The following is a 16,766-nucleotide window of genomic DNA, read 5'->3' on the forward strand; positions in this document are numbered from 1 at the left end:
AAAACCTGACTGACAAAGTGAAGTCGGCTAAAACATCTAGACTCAAGAACAGAAGAAAAACAAAGTCCTTGACATCTATATGGGAAGGCTTTGGGACTCCAACGAACCACGGTGAGAGCCATTATCCACAAATGGACCAAACTTAGAACAATGGTGAACCGTCCCAGAAATTGCCAACCTACCAAAATGACTCCAAGGGGGCATCAAGAACTCATCCTGGAGGTCACGAAGGAATCCGGCATAACATCTAAAGAACCAAAAGCCTCCCTTATGATTGATCAATAACAAAGAGAGTGGGCAAAAATGGTATCCATTGGAGAGTTCCAAAGAGGGAAATCACAGCTGACCAAAAAGAACACAAAGGCTCATCTCATATTTTCACCCAAAAAACATCTTGATGATCTCCAAGACTTTGGGGAAAATGTTGGGGGACTGATGAGACAAAGCTGAACTTTCTGGAAGGCTTGAGTGGGGTAAATCTGGCACAAAGCTAACAGCATTTCATAAAAAACAACAGCAAACCAACAGTCAAACATGGTGGTGGCAGTGTGATGGTTTGGGGCTTGCACTTTAGTGCTTCAGGATCGGTAACTGATGGAACCGTGAATCAGAATATCAGAATGTCCGGCCATCATTTCATGACCTGAAGCATCAAGCCCACTTAGGCAGCAAAACTGAGTCATTAAACAGGTTCATGCAGGAAAACTCTCCAGTGTGACTGCATGAAAACAATTCTGCAAAGAACAGCAGACCAAAATTCTTCATTCCTTCAATTCAAAATTCCTTACAAAAGCTTGGTTGCAGTTTTTGCCGTCATGGGTGGCACAACCAGTTATAAGGTTTAGGGGGGGCAAGTAGGTTTGGATAACTAGTTTCCCCCTTAATAAATGAAATGATCTTTAAAAACTGCATTCTGCAGGTTATCTTCGTCTAATATTAAAATTTACTTGATCTGAAACATTTAAGAAATCAGAGGGGGTGCAAATAGTAAATATTATATGAAATTATTTCCTAAAACTAACACATACAGCATTTTAGGTAAAAAAAAAAAAAACAACCCTTGATTTAATAAATCACAGCCCTTTAATCGCTTACAGTTTCTTCTGATCTTTAGACTTCCTCCATGCACCTGAGCTATTTTTACATCCCACTCGGCCCAATGCAAATGTGAAACGGATCCTAGCCCACTGAGCTTGAGTTACCTTGTTCCAAATATAAAAACTAACTTTAAGAGGGTTGCACCCTAATGCACCCACAGAAATTTATGAGCAGAAACAGCTGCTAACCTCTCAGGATTTTCACAGCATTGCTTGCATCCCTGCCTTCCACCTCTCGTTTCATTAATCCATTTCTTGAAAGACTTCTCACCTAATGTCAAGTTTGACAAGACCACACATGCTTTTTAGATTTCTCAAAGGTCACATTTTAAAACTGCAAGCTTCACTGACATTTGGCTTTGTGTAAAACTTTCAAGTCAGTGTTGCCTTACCACATCTATTCTGAGAGTTTCTCTTCCACTTCTTAGTTTCCAGTAAAACACAGATGTATTTTTGGACTGTAACACTGTCACAAATGTATTCACCACATTGTATTTATGCTTCTACTGTTTCGTAAACAGTAATACTGAAATATCAGATTTGAATTTGTCTTAAAACGCTCTAACATACTTCCAAATCCCTACAGAGACGTTTTAAGACCGTGGTGACGCTCTTAAGTAATGAAGTGAGTGAGCTTCTGAAACATATTAGCCATGTCATCAGAAACTAACCCATGTTAAGTCCCTTTGCCCCCTTCCACTGACCCTGATGTTATCCAATTTATACCAACTGTGCTGAGAGGAGCTTTAAACGAACGCACAGATTAGCACCAATACAGCCAATCTGCTGCTGATTTATAGGAAAGCTGGCTGAGAATAGATCGTATCAGACAGAGCTCACTGAACTCAAATGGAAAGCACACAATGAACAAGAAAAGGGTAATGAAAATAGTCACAATAATTATAAAGGTCAGGAGAAGTTCAGCTGAAAATTGTTGCCAGAGCTTTTAAACCCGCTTCTTTCATTCTAGAGGAGCCATGAAAAAGATGTAAGGCTAATGTCGCTGAGGATGACACAGTCTATCCAGTCTTTCCAGACTTCCAAGATGTTTCATGTTCAGGCAGGATGTTTTTGCCAAAGAACATCGTGGTGATCATGAATGAGAATGATTTTCTAATAAAACTAATTTCATTTAATGAACACAAACCCCCAACTACATCACAATAACAACAAGTTGTAAAAAACAGAGCTATCACATATGATGGGATAATGATTTGTGAGTGAGCCACTACAAAAATAGAAAGTTGTTCAAGAGTCCTGGATGACTTTTTTCAGTCTTAATCTTTATGTCTTTAAAGCTAAGGCAGATGTTTTAATGTATAAATTCTATACAGATTTTAAACATGGTCTGAATTTCTGCCAGATAATCAGGCAAATGCCAATTTGAGTATTTTCCAACTTCTTAATAACATGAAGAGTTTGGTCAGTCGTATTGAATATGAATATTTCCAAAATCACCTTTCCCAGAATTCTGATGTTACCTTAATCTGCTTGTGCAAGTAGAGAAACAAACATGCAGCAGACAAAGGAGTCAAATCTTAACACATCTTTGGGACAAACTTGCTCTTCCTGCATGAGGAAGCACAACCTGTCTGGGGGGGGGGGGGTTCTAGGTACACTAAGAATGCTCATGTCACAAGCAGAGGTCACATTACACAAATCTTTTCAACAGATTGGGACAGTGGTGTTGGATTTTAATGTAACAAAAAATATTCACACACAACATTTTAAGGAAAAGTGACAGTAACATGAGTGGTTTGTCTCCTTCACAGCTGTAAACGATTTCAGATTCTTCCATTCAGGACTCTTTATGGGTGTAGAGGGATTTCCTCCCTGATAAGTAAGCTGTTAGAGAATATAAGTACTCAAATTCAGAGACCACTGGTTAATTCTTATCACTTTCCTGCAACTCAATGCTTTTCAGGGTGGACTATGATAAGCCAACAAAGGTTCAGCCTTAAGGATAAAATATAACCGGATATGAAGAGTTGTCACTTGAATAAAGACTGACTCTGTAGCAACCGCTATTGATTACATCCTGGATGGAAGAAATAGTTAGACGCTGAACACTCAGTAGATTAAAACAACATAAAAAAAGTTCATGAACAGAATAAATCTGTTAATTTTTTTTTTCACATTGAGCTGTTTGTTTTATGCAGCACTGTGCCTCGTGAACGTACCACTGTGGTACAAGTTTTATCTGTGCGTCCACACCATTCTGGTGCTCTCATTTATTTGCAGGCGCGGGGACAAGGGTAAGCGGCTCTTCCTCATCTGAATCAAACTCGACATTTTCGTCTTTAACCCACTTGCCGCTGTGGTCTCGCAGCCACCCATCACTATGATAAAACAACAACAACAACAAAAAAATTGGTGAAATGCACTGAAAATCTAATAGTGACCTACATGCAGATGTGATAAAAAGTAGTGAAAATGTGCAACATTAGAAAGTGAAAGTCCCACAACATTTAGGCACCTTTTCAGTTTGAGATAGTGCTCCAGCTCTCTCTTCCTCTGAGCAGTAATGGGTTCAGCCTCCTGTCTCTCTGCAGCCTGAGATTCGGCCGTATCTTTTGATGGATGTGGCTCTTTATTGGCTACAAAAGGAGTTGAAGCAAAACCATGACCGAGGTTTGCTCAAAATAAAAGTTGACAATAAAACATTTTCTCTAGCAGACCTTACCTGTTGAACAGACAGTAGAGTTGCTTTGTGACGTGTTCACTGAAATGCCAGATTCCCAGCATGTAGATGTCATGTTGTCACTGGGGTTTGAGCTAGTACTTGCTGTCACTTTTTCAGATTTTGTACTTAAAAAGAATGACAAATAATTTAAATTGTGTTTTTCATTGCATGGCTTTAAATACAGACAACAACTCTCATACCAAGTAATCACTCACCTGGTTTTTCTATGACAGCTGTTATATGGTACAGTTTTCAGCAAAGCATGATGGGTGAGCTTCCGTGTTTGTGCTAGTAATGGGGCTGAACTGGAGGGCTCCTGAAATCACAACAAGAGTAGCTCATATTTTCCACCATTACACAACTACACTGAATTGTTTAGTAAGGTGTAATTTGTTAGGGTCATATGGTAGTCACACGGGCACCACATAAGTGATTTAACAGGAGACAACAACATGGAATAACAATGTCATGCAGTAAAGAAAGATTACATCTGTTGAGCTCGTGATGTTTTTCCTGTTATGATTCATTGACTGTCTGCTGGCAGAATGACCCGGCTGGTTCTCATCTGTTGTTGCTTTGTTAAACACACAGCTTTTTTCTGTTGGCTGTGAGAGACTTGTAACCTTGACAGAGAACGCATGATTAACAGTTACCGACCTGCCTTTTTTCCTCAGCCTGGACGTAGTTTTCATGTTGCCGTTTTGTTATTTCAGTCTTCAGCCGTGCTTTCTTGCCATAAAATGCTTTTAGCCCTGAGTAGAACACACAACAAACAATTGGGTTTACTAAAAAGTCAATGTAAAATGAACCAAACCTGAAGAAAAAGTCATACTCGTTTCCCTTTGAAGTACAACAAGTTTGGTATATATAATGAAGACATGCAAAACTTTACCTTCATACTGTAGAAATTAAACTGGTATCGAAATGTAGGTAAAAACAACACTTTTTATATGCTGTAACTTATCTAACATACATGTTATACAGTGATACCCTTATTCGAAATACACTTCCTGGCATTTTTTCAAGTGAATCATCAGAAATTAAAGAAAACTTTCAGAGAACAAATGCTTGTCTTTGACTGTTTGTGTAAGAGACAACAGACAGAGTTTTGCTTTTCCGAATGAGGAAAGTTGGATATAAAAAAAAAATAATAAATAAATAAAAAAAACTGAGTTGCAAAAAAAATTAGATAGTTGTACAAGACTCTGACACTTAAAGAGTACAATTTGTTTGACAGCCATTCAAAGTGATGGAAAAACTAACAAATTCAAAAGCATGGAATTTTTACTTATCCCTATGTACTTGTAAATATGCAGTTTTAGTGCGAAAAAGTGCTACAATGTATCATCGTTTGGGTTTTTAATTCTTCCAAATAATGAGGGGATATCAAATCCAGATAATTTTAAAAGCAAAACTACTCTTTGTGACAAAAACAGCTTACCAATGACGCAATCCGAAAAACTACTGAACTTTCCAATATTTCAACTCTTTATCTTGACTTGATTATCTACAAATGCAATGCAAATTTTCCCCCTGACTGCTGCTTTTGAGTTTTATTGAATGTATTCATTTACTCCGTTGGGTTTTCAACTGCTGCATCAAATTACAATACAGGTCTTGTTTTGGCTGTTGTTTTGCCTGATGACTACATTGGTGTTTTACTGAGGACACAACTACTGACCAGCACATCTCTTTCTTTGATCCTCAGTTAGTTATGCAGCTTCTCTCTCTCACAAGTAGCTTTTCAGTCTTCAGTGTTGTATTTTCTTTTATTTTTGAGCAGATTCTATTAAATATGCATAGTTTATGCATCTGTATTCCTCTGATTTTGTGTAGCATATGTAGCAAGGATGGCATATTAACCTGCACTTCACAGAACTTAAGATGATAGCTCGACCTCATAAAAGTGCCCGTCCTGCAGCATTGACTTTAGAAATGCAGAGCCATTTAAAATATGGGGCACTGTCTCAATAAATAGGGCGAAAGACAAGGGATAGAAATGCTGTGCAGATGGCTAACCCTTGATACAGTGCTTCTTAATAAGACTGGGGGTGAAACTTCAGGTCCCCTGGGTCCCCAAGTTGCTTTAACCTCCTAAGACCCGAACTCTTCCACGGCATGCATTTTTAATTTCTCTTTGATATTTGGGCATATTGGGGCCTGATGAATGTAAAAACAAATAATTACCAGAATTTTTTTTTTACCTTATTTTTGTTATTACGAAAAATAAGAGCCACATATGAGGATATTCGTTTAAAATTTTGATAGAACAGTAGCAGTATAATGTCCTCGTAAGTGGATATCAGGCCCTTGTAGAGCAAAATTGAGTATTTTGGTCTAAATAACCCAAAATATGATGTCCACATATGTGGACGCCAGGTCCTAGGAGGTTAAATAACTTTACAGGTTCAAGGTGCTCACCGTCTAGATGCCTCTTTCCTTTTCTGTGGACTGCCAACATGTCGACTGTATCAAACACAGGACGGTAGGAACACACAAGGCAAGTGTACCTATAAGATAAGGGGAAAAATTAAACTTAATGCCATTAGCTACACAAGTTTGTCTTTCCCAAACATATCAATGTTTTGAAGTTCACTTCACCTTCCGTTTTTCATAAGAGCTGCCTCATCTTCTGGAATAAAATTAGACAAAAGGTCTGCCACACGACGTTTCTGTAAAACGAAGCGAATAACGTTAGATAGTATGTAAGTATTACTACTTTTTCCCCCCAAAGAAATAACTACAATATGTTGTTAGCTTAAAGATGCTAACACTAGCCGCATGTGTGCTCTTAGCTGAAGTCTCTGTTATTAAGCCAACATAAAATGCTGCAAATTGATCCGTACCTTAAGGAGATTCAGCTGGCTTTTATCATCACCTTCTCTTTTAAAAGACATAACTGTTATGATCGATAATATAAAAACTAATACGAATAGCAGCGTAGCTTCTTGGCTATAATATATAAGCTAATGCAATGCTGCATTCATGGACAAACGGAAGATAGGAAATATAGACCCTCCCTTATGTGCTCAGCTTTGAGGTGGATAATTGTTTCGGCTATCGGAACTACAACGATATCTGCTTGTTTTTATAACATAAAGTCCGCATAGTCATTTGAAAACTCGATTTGTGGCTATAGTTTATATTTGCTAAATTTGTGAAAAAAACTCTGTCAACTTAATATTAAACGCACATTTTCCCGCTACAGTCTTTAATGCAACACGTTGTGGCGAATCATAGGACTAGTCAGTAAACACGGCAGCCATGGCAACATATGGTTGTAGACAGCTGACTGCAAGAGTTTTGAAAACAAGTTTTTCAGCGACTTTTAGGTGTGTATTTGACAGATAAGGTACGTTATATTTGTAATCCAAGAAACTTTCTATAGAGTTTAAACGGCTGTCATTTGGGAGAAAAGATTGAACGCTTGGAACAAATAACGTGCGTTGACGTTAATTAAGTTGATAGCCTTAGCTAGCAGGCTAACTAAGCTGCTAGTTTGATAATTATGGGCTAAAGCGGAAGCCATTATTGTGAAGATGTTGACAGGAGTGAAGTTCGCTGGTAAGCGCATTTTAGGCCCACATGGTTGTTTACCATACGAAAAAAGAACAATATAAGTGTTTTACGACAATGTCAGGGGAGCGAGCTCCACTACCAGCCGGAGGGGACGGCCTACTCCGAGGGAACCGCACAAGATCTTACGGCAGTTTGATCCGATCTCCGCTGTCCCCGGTGCACCAGAGACGCATTGAACATATAATTCAGCCGGGAGAGACACTGCAAGGCCTGGCGCTGAAGTATGGAGTGTCTGTGAGTATGACTGTGTTGGTTTGACTCTGAGACTGAATTAGTTAAAGTATTCATTTTTTTGCGCCTTTAACAGGTCATATTAAGCTTATATTGAAATTTACTTGTTGCGATATGATGTCTTCTAACTGAATACTTGATTTGCCAATACTGAAATGTAAATGTGGGTGAATATTCACTTTTCTTATAGTCGTTGTTTTATTTTCATATTTATTGAGGTAGGTTATCTCAGTGGTTCAACAAATAACTACATAATTAAATTGTTAATTCAGCTGTTAGGGCATACTATGAAAAAGTGTTTGCCTTAAAATGGCATGTATTTATTTGGTTTCCTGTCTGCCTACTGATCTCGGTAAAAGTGAGACTTGATTTAGCCAAGTCTAATGCTAATTAACAGAAGGTTCACAAGGACATCTTCTCTTTCAGATGGAGCAAATCAAAAGAACAAACAGACTGTACACCAATGACTCAATATTCCTGAAGAAGTCTTTGACAATCCCTGTGATATCAGACCTGGACGACTGCAGTAATGGGTTGGATGTGGCAGAGGAGGACGGCAACAAAGGCAGTGCTAACTCTGCTTCGCTTCACAATGGACACGCAGGGAGTTCCTCCGAGAAAAAGCAAGAAGACAGAAAAGATTTCACTCCAGGGGATTTTTTGAAAAGGTTGGATGACTTGATAAGCCAGTCCAAGCAGGCTGCAGTCAAAGGATGCCAGGAAGCAGAGAAAAGGTATAACTGTGCCTGTCGCTGGTTGCTCTTATCATTGCACAATTGTTGTCCAGTCAGGGTCATTTGTAGCAAACAGAGACTTACTCTCTTCGTATTTAAGTCACTAATAGTTAGATCAGTTGGTCCTGCTTATGCATATGTTTTTAGTCATAAGCCCTGGGCTATTATACTCATGCCATTCGCATTCCTAAACACAGTTCAGTGGAAATATTATGTCACTCAGATTAACATTTTTTCCACCAGGTTAATATTGGAACATATTACTGCATGAGAAATGGTCAGTGGCAGTGTAATTTGCAAATATTGTACCTTCACTGATGTGTAAATAATGTTGAGGTCATGGTTAAATATAATGCATTTTGATGCTAAGCATAGATATACATGCATAGTATCTGATGGTCAGATTAGCCTAGATTGTCATGTCAAGTATAGTCATCCACCTTTCTGGCCTTCTTAATATTTCATCAACCACTCACAATGTGGCTTTCCAAAAGATTCCCAATGCTTAATAGCTGCTTTAAATGCAATTTGTAATGGCCTGGCGATAGTACCAGTGCAAAAGCGATATTTTTTTAATTTTTTTAAGAATACCAATCAATTTAGCCTAAGATCAGTACACTCTGAATGACTTGCTCTGTTATATATATTTTTTATTTGCCAGGGTTGCTGCACTAGAAGCAACTTGCAACAACAGGACATCAGATTGCCGGCCGCTTACGAGATCACAGAGTGTCATTTCATCTTCCAGGATGGCAGTACATGGGACAGTACCAGTCACTGTCACCAAACTGACCAAGAAACTGAGAGACAAGGAAGATGAGATCTTTGAACTGTGACATGTCTGTCACTCAGAACATTAATGGAACTTTCCCGTGATGCGCTTTTTGATCTCCAGGATAACGGAGCGTTACGGATAAAGGAATGAAAAGGAATCCCCGGTGATCCCGCTGCTGCTTAAAGTATAAAAGTGTTTTCACACTTCCATTTAAAAATTTATATTGCACAATTGTAGACTTGTTATTTATTTGGTGAGACATACTGTAGGTTGTGAAAAGCTTCATATGACTATTTACATCTGGGAAATAGAAACTTGAAATTTGAAGAATGAAAAATCAATCATATTTATAGTCAGATGATATTGTCAACACAAAAAGGGTTTGTGTGTAATTGCCTCATATTTTCAGACTTGTAACGTTAGGAAATGGAATCTAAAACACAAGTTATGTTTACTGTAATAATGATGATGACAATGAACTGGTTAGAATGATGGTTTTTCTATTACTGCTGAAAATGCAAGAAAAAATGTTGTAGGCTTTAGAATATTTGATAGCAATAATTGTATTGTTAAGGTTATATTTCTAATGTCTTTTCAATTTTGTATTGTTTGTTTTAAAATAAATATTTTTATCCCATGGTAAATGACATTTGTTCACATTACTGCTAACGAATATTTCTTTTAGTATAACATGTAGATTTAGCTGTTTTGTGAGATTTAATGTCCAATTGGAGTTGATTTTTATCTGTTTTAACTGCTGTGTAAGACCAATGAATAGCCAATAGACCAATGAATTTAAACATTTTTTAAGCCCTACTATGACCAAAAAAATCAGGAATTATAGATTGGATGTTCAAGCAGTCATGAGTAAAGAGTCTGTCTTTTTGTTGATCTAAACATGTTTTTAAAATATAGTCATGGTCGCAGTAATTGTGCACTCTGGGGTCATTATCTTTATTTTTGGCTTGATTGTTGTCTGGACACCTCAGTAAATACAGTTTGTTGCTGCAGAAGCATCATCTTAACCACCAGGTGGCAGTGCTGTACTATAGTGGTATTGTTCCCAGGCCTAACTTGCTTATGCATCTGTCCAGCTGATTCATATCAGTGATTATAATGCATAATATCAGTAGTTCTGAATAATACATTTCAAAGTCACAAATATTAGATGATACTTTGTATGCTAGTAAAATAATCAATGCAGAATATATCTGTTTAATTTCAAGTTTGTTTTCTCTGGACACTGTCTGAATAGAAGATTAGCATCACTTACATAATATATATTTATGGCCTCAAAATATCAAAAACTTGAATGACTCCACAAAGCTTTATTTGTATCGCACATGTTCTTTGAGAACTATGGGAAAGCAGGTTGGTTCTCAAATGACTTGTTTTATGTTGCCAGTCCTCAGTAACAGAAAAACAAGCAGTTCAGAGTCCTAGTTGAGTCTGTCTGTTGATCTCCCAGTGTCTGTCTGAAATTTAGTTCTGATGTCATATTGTCCCATCCTCCACTAGTTTATTCAGTCCTTTACAGATCTTGGTGAGGTTGGGTCTGAAGGGCCCATCAGGGTTGTACAGTTGGGTCAGGAGCTGTGGGTCGGAGTAATGGTTGAAGACATGGTTGATGCGACCATGAGATTTAGTGGTGAGGTGGGTGTTGACCAGTTTTAGCAGCAGATCCCTGCAGCTGGTCAGGATGTCTGCCATCACTGTTTTTTCAAAGGTAAAGTCCACCTGCATCAGACAAGACATGCATTCATGTTAGGTATTTCATACAAGTCAAATTGTATAATATCTTAACGTGAAGTAGCAGGATATGATGTATGAATATTCTACCAGGTTTAAAGACTTCTTAGAGATTGCATATTTTCGTTATTTTGCATCATTAATCTTCTTGCATATTCAATTTTAATTCCAATATAGAAGTTTCAATATCAACTTATTGTTCTCTCACATTACCAAAGCAGAGAAACAAGCACTTGATTATGTGGAACTGAAATAAAACAAGCAACCCTTTAAAGCAACGTCTGAGCCACGCATTGATGCATAAGAGAATCATATTCAACAATGAATTAACCTGGATGTTTTGATGCCATGTGATTAATATATTTGTTTATCTGTTAATTGGAAATATTAACACAACTGCAAATTGCATTTATTGTGGAAAAACTAAGGTCAGAAACCTCTTGAAGTTGCCTGATTTTTCAGCCTTGAAGTTCATGCTGTGCACAAAACATTTTCTTCATTTGAGAGTAATTGGCATTCTTTTGCAATTGGAGCTAGAAAACGTGCATTAGCAAAAATTTCTTTCAGGTGATTTATGTTTACTCATGCATCATGCATTAAAAATTTAAAGTTGGGAAGTGTACCTCATAGAAGCTGATAGCTGTCATTGCTCCCTGGTGGAGTTTCTTCTTAAAGTCTTGGGCCACTGCCAGCTCTTCTGTGCTGAAGCGGTTGTTCCTGAAAAGGACGCCAATCTTGACTGCAATCTTGATGAGGTCTTTGATGACTTTCTGAGCCTCTGATTTATTTCCCAAGTAGTCTCTGGAGACCCGGTACAGTTCATCTAGGATCTCACTGGTGGTGTCATCAATGAACATTTGTACAGAGCTTTTTGTGGCCATGCTGCTGAGGATTTTCTTCTGTGCCTTCATGGCCATGTCCTTGGCATTGAACGCATCCATTGTTGCCTGAATTATGAAGAAAATTAATTTAATTTTTCATTTTAATGTCTGTCCCGATAAAGTTATTATACAACTATTCAACTGTTTTAATATCCACATAAACTTCTTACAGCTCAGTTTGAGCACATTTAAATTGTGTATAGACAAAAAATTTCATAATTATACCTGCAGAAAGAAAGCAGTGAAAAGAAATAAAATATTCATACTTTATGCTCATAAATAGCCCAACAGGATATCATTACACAGTGTGTAGTTCTCTCAGCTATGGAGGCAGAATGTTCAACATTTACAGTTTCAGCTTCCTGTGATTAAACTGATTGGTAACCATTTTCAGTTTGAAAGTTTGAATTTGTCTCTTCAGGCAGATTTCCTGTCACTGTCCATACCTATCACAGTAAATCGACAGCAAATCCTGTTGGTAGGCAAGTAAAGACTAGATTGCACAACTTTTTTTGGTTGAATGAATTAGCATGAAAGTGCTAAAGAGGTCCTGTTTAAACTCGAAAGGAGAAGACACACAAGTACACTCTTAAAAGAAAACAGTTTTTCTTTCTGCCCTCGATTTTTCTGCCACAAAATCTTCAAAAAAACAGCAGTTCCAGTTGAGTAGTTGGAGAATGAGTGCTGACTTCAAGATTTAACTGTTGGAAAGGGAGGAGAAACATGTTTTACAGCAAAGTGGCGAGTCTTCCCTCATTACTTTTTAACTTTCAGATTATCATCCACTGACCCTTCTTACACATCATAAAACTCCATCTTAGTGTCAATATTAGTAACAGTTCAAGCCTTTTATTTGTCATCTTAAAATTAGAAATATACATCGAGTTACTCTTGGTGCTAAATGAACAAACACTGAACACTTAGTGTGTTAAATTCTGAAGCAATGCCTTCATGTTATGTTAGTTACAGTGTTTGTTTTGATATCTGACATGTACTTACATTGCCAAAAGGGAAAAGTACCATGGAAGAGCCTCCACAGAGGCACTTAATTTTTCCCCTGGGATTCTAACCACACCCAACATCCATCACCGACCCCCCCCGGGAAGTCATCAGCATGCATACAGCACACTATAACAGAATTGCAAAATCCACAGCTTTATCTTTGATTGTCAACACAGTTTGAATTAATTCCTTTTTAATTCCATCTAATTTCCCTCTAATCTCTAACATGGAAGCAAGCAGATATGAAGTGGATCACTCACAGAGGAAAACTACATTTGAATTTGATTTCTCTGATGTTCTTGTTAGAGTGTTACAAAGAGTGGGCAAGCAAAATAAGATTTAATTCCCACATCACCAAAAGAACAAAGATTGAAAGTATCACAGCAATAAGACTCTTACAATAGATGAAGCAAACAAGGGTGTTTTTAGAATATTAATGCTAAATAGATAAGCTCTAGCCTTATATCTCCAGTTCCAGAAACACGGCAGCTTAAGTATGAGCCTAAATGCTTAGCTTCTGCTTCATATTAATCCATGTTTTATGAGTAACACAGAATCAACAGATATGCAGTATCTTTAGCAAACATCAGTGCCACCGAGGCAGCTGTGCATTCTCTCCTACTTCCTGTGTCACTTAGTATTGTCACATGTGCAGAATCTCAAAGTCTAAACAGGTCTCCAGTTAATAAGACTGTTTCTGAACCTCTTTCTGAGTCATTTTCTGCACTAAACCTGACTTGTGGCCTGTATGGACAAGTATATGAGGGGTGCAGGGAGGCTGCATAGCTCAAGCATGTCCGCGCCTGTTTTTTTCACATTGCATCAGTGCTAGAACAAGTACAGGAAGTGAGCACCCTGAATCCACACGCTACCTCAATTTTTCTAACTGGGTCTACCTTTGGGTGGAACGTCGAAACAGGATGTAAACACTATTTATTAAGAGCATATTTTTTGTAAGCTGTCAGCTATCAACAACTGTAACTCCTGTGATGCATTTCTTTCCTCCCTGTTTATTGTTATTAGAAACATCATTAAAAATATGATGTTCAAGTCGCCCAGTGCCAGCGATGCACAGTCAGCAGTGTGAGCAAATGACTCCACCATTCACTCATGAATGAAAAAGTGATCGAGTCACATTAACGATCATATCATGCAAATAAGTAGCACTCGCTGTGGTTCTCCCCATCACTGTTATGCATCCCACTCCCAGCTCCAAAGTTCATTATAAGCAAACAGTCACTTTTATAGCATATCTCTAGTAGGGTTCATTTTACATGCACAACCATTAATTTCAAACAAGTGTCACATTTCTAATCGCTCCCTTTGTTACAAAAGCTTTGGGGTCCCTGTGGGGAATTCAAAAACATTCATAAGATTAATTTCCCTTAACAGTGATAATGAAAGTAGAGCAGTGTGACAGCTATTTCAGTTTCATACTTCAGTCTCATTTATTTGCTAAAAAGACTGCTGGGATCTGAAGGATGTGCACTGTGCGCAGTCATCAGCCAGTATTCCACACAGTGAAACTCCCACAGCACGAGACAGGTCGCTGCTTGGCCTTTTGTGCATCAGCATTATTTATTTTATGCAGCGCTGTCAGGGGGTTGAGGCTGTTTGGGTAACACTGGAACATTTCGATGCTACAGCAGCATATTGCCATAAAACCAGTGTTTTGTAATGGACATCATTCAGTCGATCATGTCGAGGATGCGCTCAATGTTGAGCAGCAATTTTCTGGTACAAATGGATAGAAGAGGGCCTTTGAGCATTTATCAGTTTGTTGTTGACATCCACAGGGAGTGACTCCATTATATGTTCAAGTGTTTGTTTCCCTCCCAAATGCCTGAAACTGCATGCTGTGTGAGATCTAATGCTGGAAGGAAAAGCACAAAAATGCAGAAGTAGAACTATCAGTGCAGAGATGGCCTTAATCAGTTTCAGAGCTGCTGTAACATCCAGGCAGTGCGGAATCTTTAAATGGTAGGTTAATGGACAGTTGTCCTTATTGGTGGAGTCATCCAGGCAGGCAGGAGAGGTAAATATTTAGCATTCCTCAGATGACTCAAGCATTAAGCCTGAGTGTTTTTGTGTTTGTTCGTGTTTCTACATGTTCTTAGTTGCAAGGATGACAGCGTGTATGGCCAAGCGAAAGTCATTTTCCTGCAGTTTTTGTCTGCAACTTTTTAGCAATAAAAGATAGCACTTTGTTTGATGTTTCGTGTGTACTTATGTGCTTGCAATCTTTGTTTATTCTACTGTTTTTGTGTTATGAAAATAGATCTGCTCACACGCCCCCTTTGACTGAGCCAATCTAAATATTCTTTGTAATGTTCCTAGAGTGCAGCTGAGCATTATTACTCTATGAAATCCTCACTGTTTCTCATACCAGCCCTGAGATTTCTATACTGGATTGTAGCTTCTGGGACCTAAAGGAATGTATGTTCCCTTTAGTTGCCTTTTTTCATACTGATCACTGAGAATATTCCAGGAAAAGCTCAGAGACACGAGTCTGTCGTGCCATTTTTAGAAAGGTCATCATTGATTGGTGGTAGTTGCATTAGTACCTGATGATATTCTGGACAACCTGAGACAATAACAGCATAAAAAATAGGAGAAGTTCGTGTGTCCTTACTCAGCAGGTTTTTGTAATAGATCAGTATCTTGCTGAATGAAATGTCACTTCCGTTGTATGTTTTGAACTGTGGGTAATTGTTGTAGTTTGTGATCCTGTTTTTCAATTCAACCTGTTGTATTCCTCGCTCTTAATATCATCTTACATCACAGGTATATAAAGTGTTTTATACAGGTTTCTAAGAATTAATTTTGATTTATATTATTGTTTATACATTAACCAAGTAATACTTTTGTTTCAGTAAAGATGACTGCTTTATAGGTTTAGGTTAAACGAGGAAGCGTTTTGAAATCCTCTTAAAGCAGATATTGCAGTTTCTCTTTCAACATTGCACAACTTAGTAGAGTTGTTCAAGCCTGCCACACATCTGTACTGCCTCAAAAGGGAAGCGAAACAGAGCCGTTGGCGCACTGGCGAGGAGTCATTAGCAAAGGCCCTCAGCGTTGTATTTGTCCCTTGAATGTGCGCGGCCATGAGAGCTATGTTGCAAGCTTTCACTGTCTTTGGCTTGGACTTAACGTGCTTCAAATCAAAGTAGGCCAAAGAAGAACAAAAGTTCACTGCCTTGAGATTTGAGTTGAGCAACTCTCAGCCTGTGCAAACAAAAAAATGAGAGCTCTACATCTGTGCCTGTCACTGTACTTGTCCCAGCATGACTGTGAGCATACATGCATATCTTCCAACTCGTGTTCAAGATGGGGAAGTGAAGCAAAGTCACACAGTTTCCAGTCATCCCTCTTCTTAGCTAACCTCTGTTGGAAACCATTAATTAATACTCTTAATTTTTACGAGATCAAAGAAATGGAGAGACCACAGATATCTAGTCCCAGAGGTTTTTTTTTTTTACTGGCATATGAACACAGCAGAAGTTTCTTACCTGTGTGTGCGTGCTGAGTCCCCCTCCCTCCTTGTCTGTGTCAGATGTCTCCCTCTGCTCTGTGTATCAAGTTGACAGCACAGGCTGGTCAATTTAACGGGATCCCTTCATCTTAACTACGAACAGAACCCAAACCTAAAAAGAGCCCTCCTGCAGCGCTTCTGTCAGTGCTTGCCACCCTTTTCTTAAGATAATGTTGCGTTGTACTTCCTTGAGGAACTAAATTGCTGTGACACACCCCTTAGTGTGTGTGTATGTCTCTCTCTCTCTCTCTCCCTTGCTCTCTCTTCCTCTCTCTCTCTTGCTCTTTCTCTCTCTATACGCTATCATGTGTTTCCCTCTGAAATTCAAATTCAAACTCTTCCAAACCACTGTATTTCTCTCTTAGCCTCGCTCTTCACAATTTGGCACTCTGAATCTGCTTGTCTCTTTCCCTGCTCTTCTCTGTATTGCTGACGCTGTGCCTCTGCTTGTTCTGACTAGTGAAAAACCCAGAAAGAATTTACGAATAATCCAGTGATGCAGC

The 16,766-nt window shown here is 38.4% G+C and overlaps 3 protein-coding genes across 3 annotated transcripts; 1 reads left to right on the forward strand and 2 right to left on the reverse strand.

The window, feature by feature from the left end:
- Positions 1–2,224: 2,224 nt before the first annotated feature.
- scnm1 (sodium channel modifier 1) lies at positions 2,225–6,776 on the reverse strand. The gene is made up of 8 exons (XM_063485690.1): positions 6,627–6,776; positions 6,382–6,452; positions 6,202–6,290; positions 4,438–4,532; positions 3,996–4,096; positions 3,781–3,905; positions 3,574–3,694; positions 2,225–3,436 (listed from the first exon to the last, which is right to left on the reverse strand). The coding sequence occupies exons 1-8, from the start codon at positions 6,675–6,677 to the stop codon at positions 3,325–3,327; spliced, it is 765 nt and encodes a 254-aa protein (XP_063341760.1). The 5' UTR covers positions 6,678–6,776; the 3' UTR covers positions 2,225–3,324.
- A 240-nt stretch (positions 6,777–7,016) lies between these two features.
- Positions 7,017–9,732, forward strand: lysmd1 (LysM, putative peptidoglycan-binding, domain containing 1). Its single transcript, XM_063485691.1, has 3 exons — positions 7,017–7,593; positions 8,017–8,324; positions 8,986–9,732. Exons 1-3 carry the CDS (start codon positions 7,366–7,368, stop codon positions 9,158–9,160), a joined length of 711 nt encoding a protein of 236 aa, XP_063341761.1. The 5' UTR covers positions 7,017–7,365; the 3' UTR covers positions 9,161–9,732.
- Positions 9,733–9,789: 57 nt separating this feature from the next.
- On the reverse strand, positions 9,790–16,437 carry tnfaip8l2b (tumor necrosis factor, alpha-induced protein 8-like 2b). Its single transcript, XM_063486787.1, has 3 exons — positions 16,241–16,437; positions 11,472–11,795; positions 9,790–10,836 (listed from the first exon to the last, which is right to left on the reverse strand). The coding sequence occupies exons 2-3, from the start codon at positions 11,787–11,789 to the stop codon at positions 10,594–10,596; spliced, it is 561 nt and encodes a 186-aa protein (XP_063342857.1). The 5' UTR covers positions 11,790–11,795; positions 16,241–16,437; the 3' UTR covers positions 9,790–10,593.
- Positions 16,438–16,766: the final 329 nt, after the last annotated feature.

Source organism: Pelmatolapia mariae, linkage group LG10_11, assembly GCF_036321145.2.
Source record: "Pelmatolapia mariae isolate MD_Pm_ZW linkage group LG10_11, Pm_UMD_F_2, whole genome shotgun sequence".
Taxonomy (NCBI): Eukaryota; Metazoa; Chordata; class Actinopteri; order Cichliformes; family Cichlidae; genus Pelmatolapia; species Pelmatolapia mariae.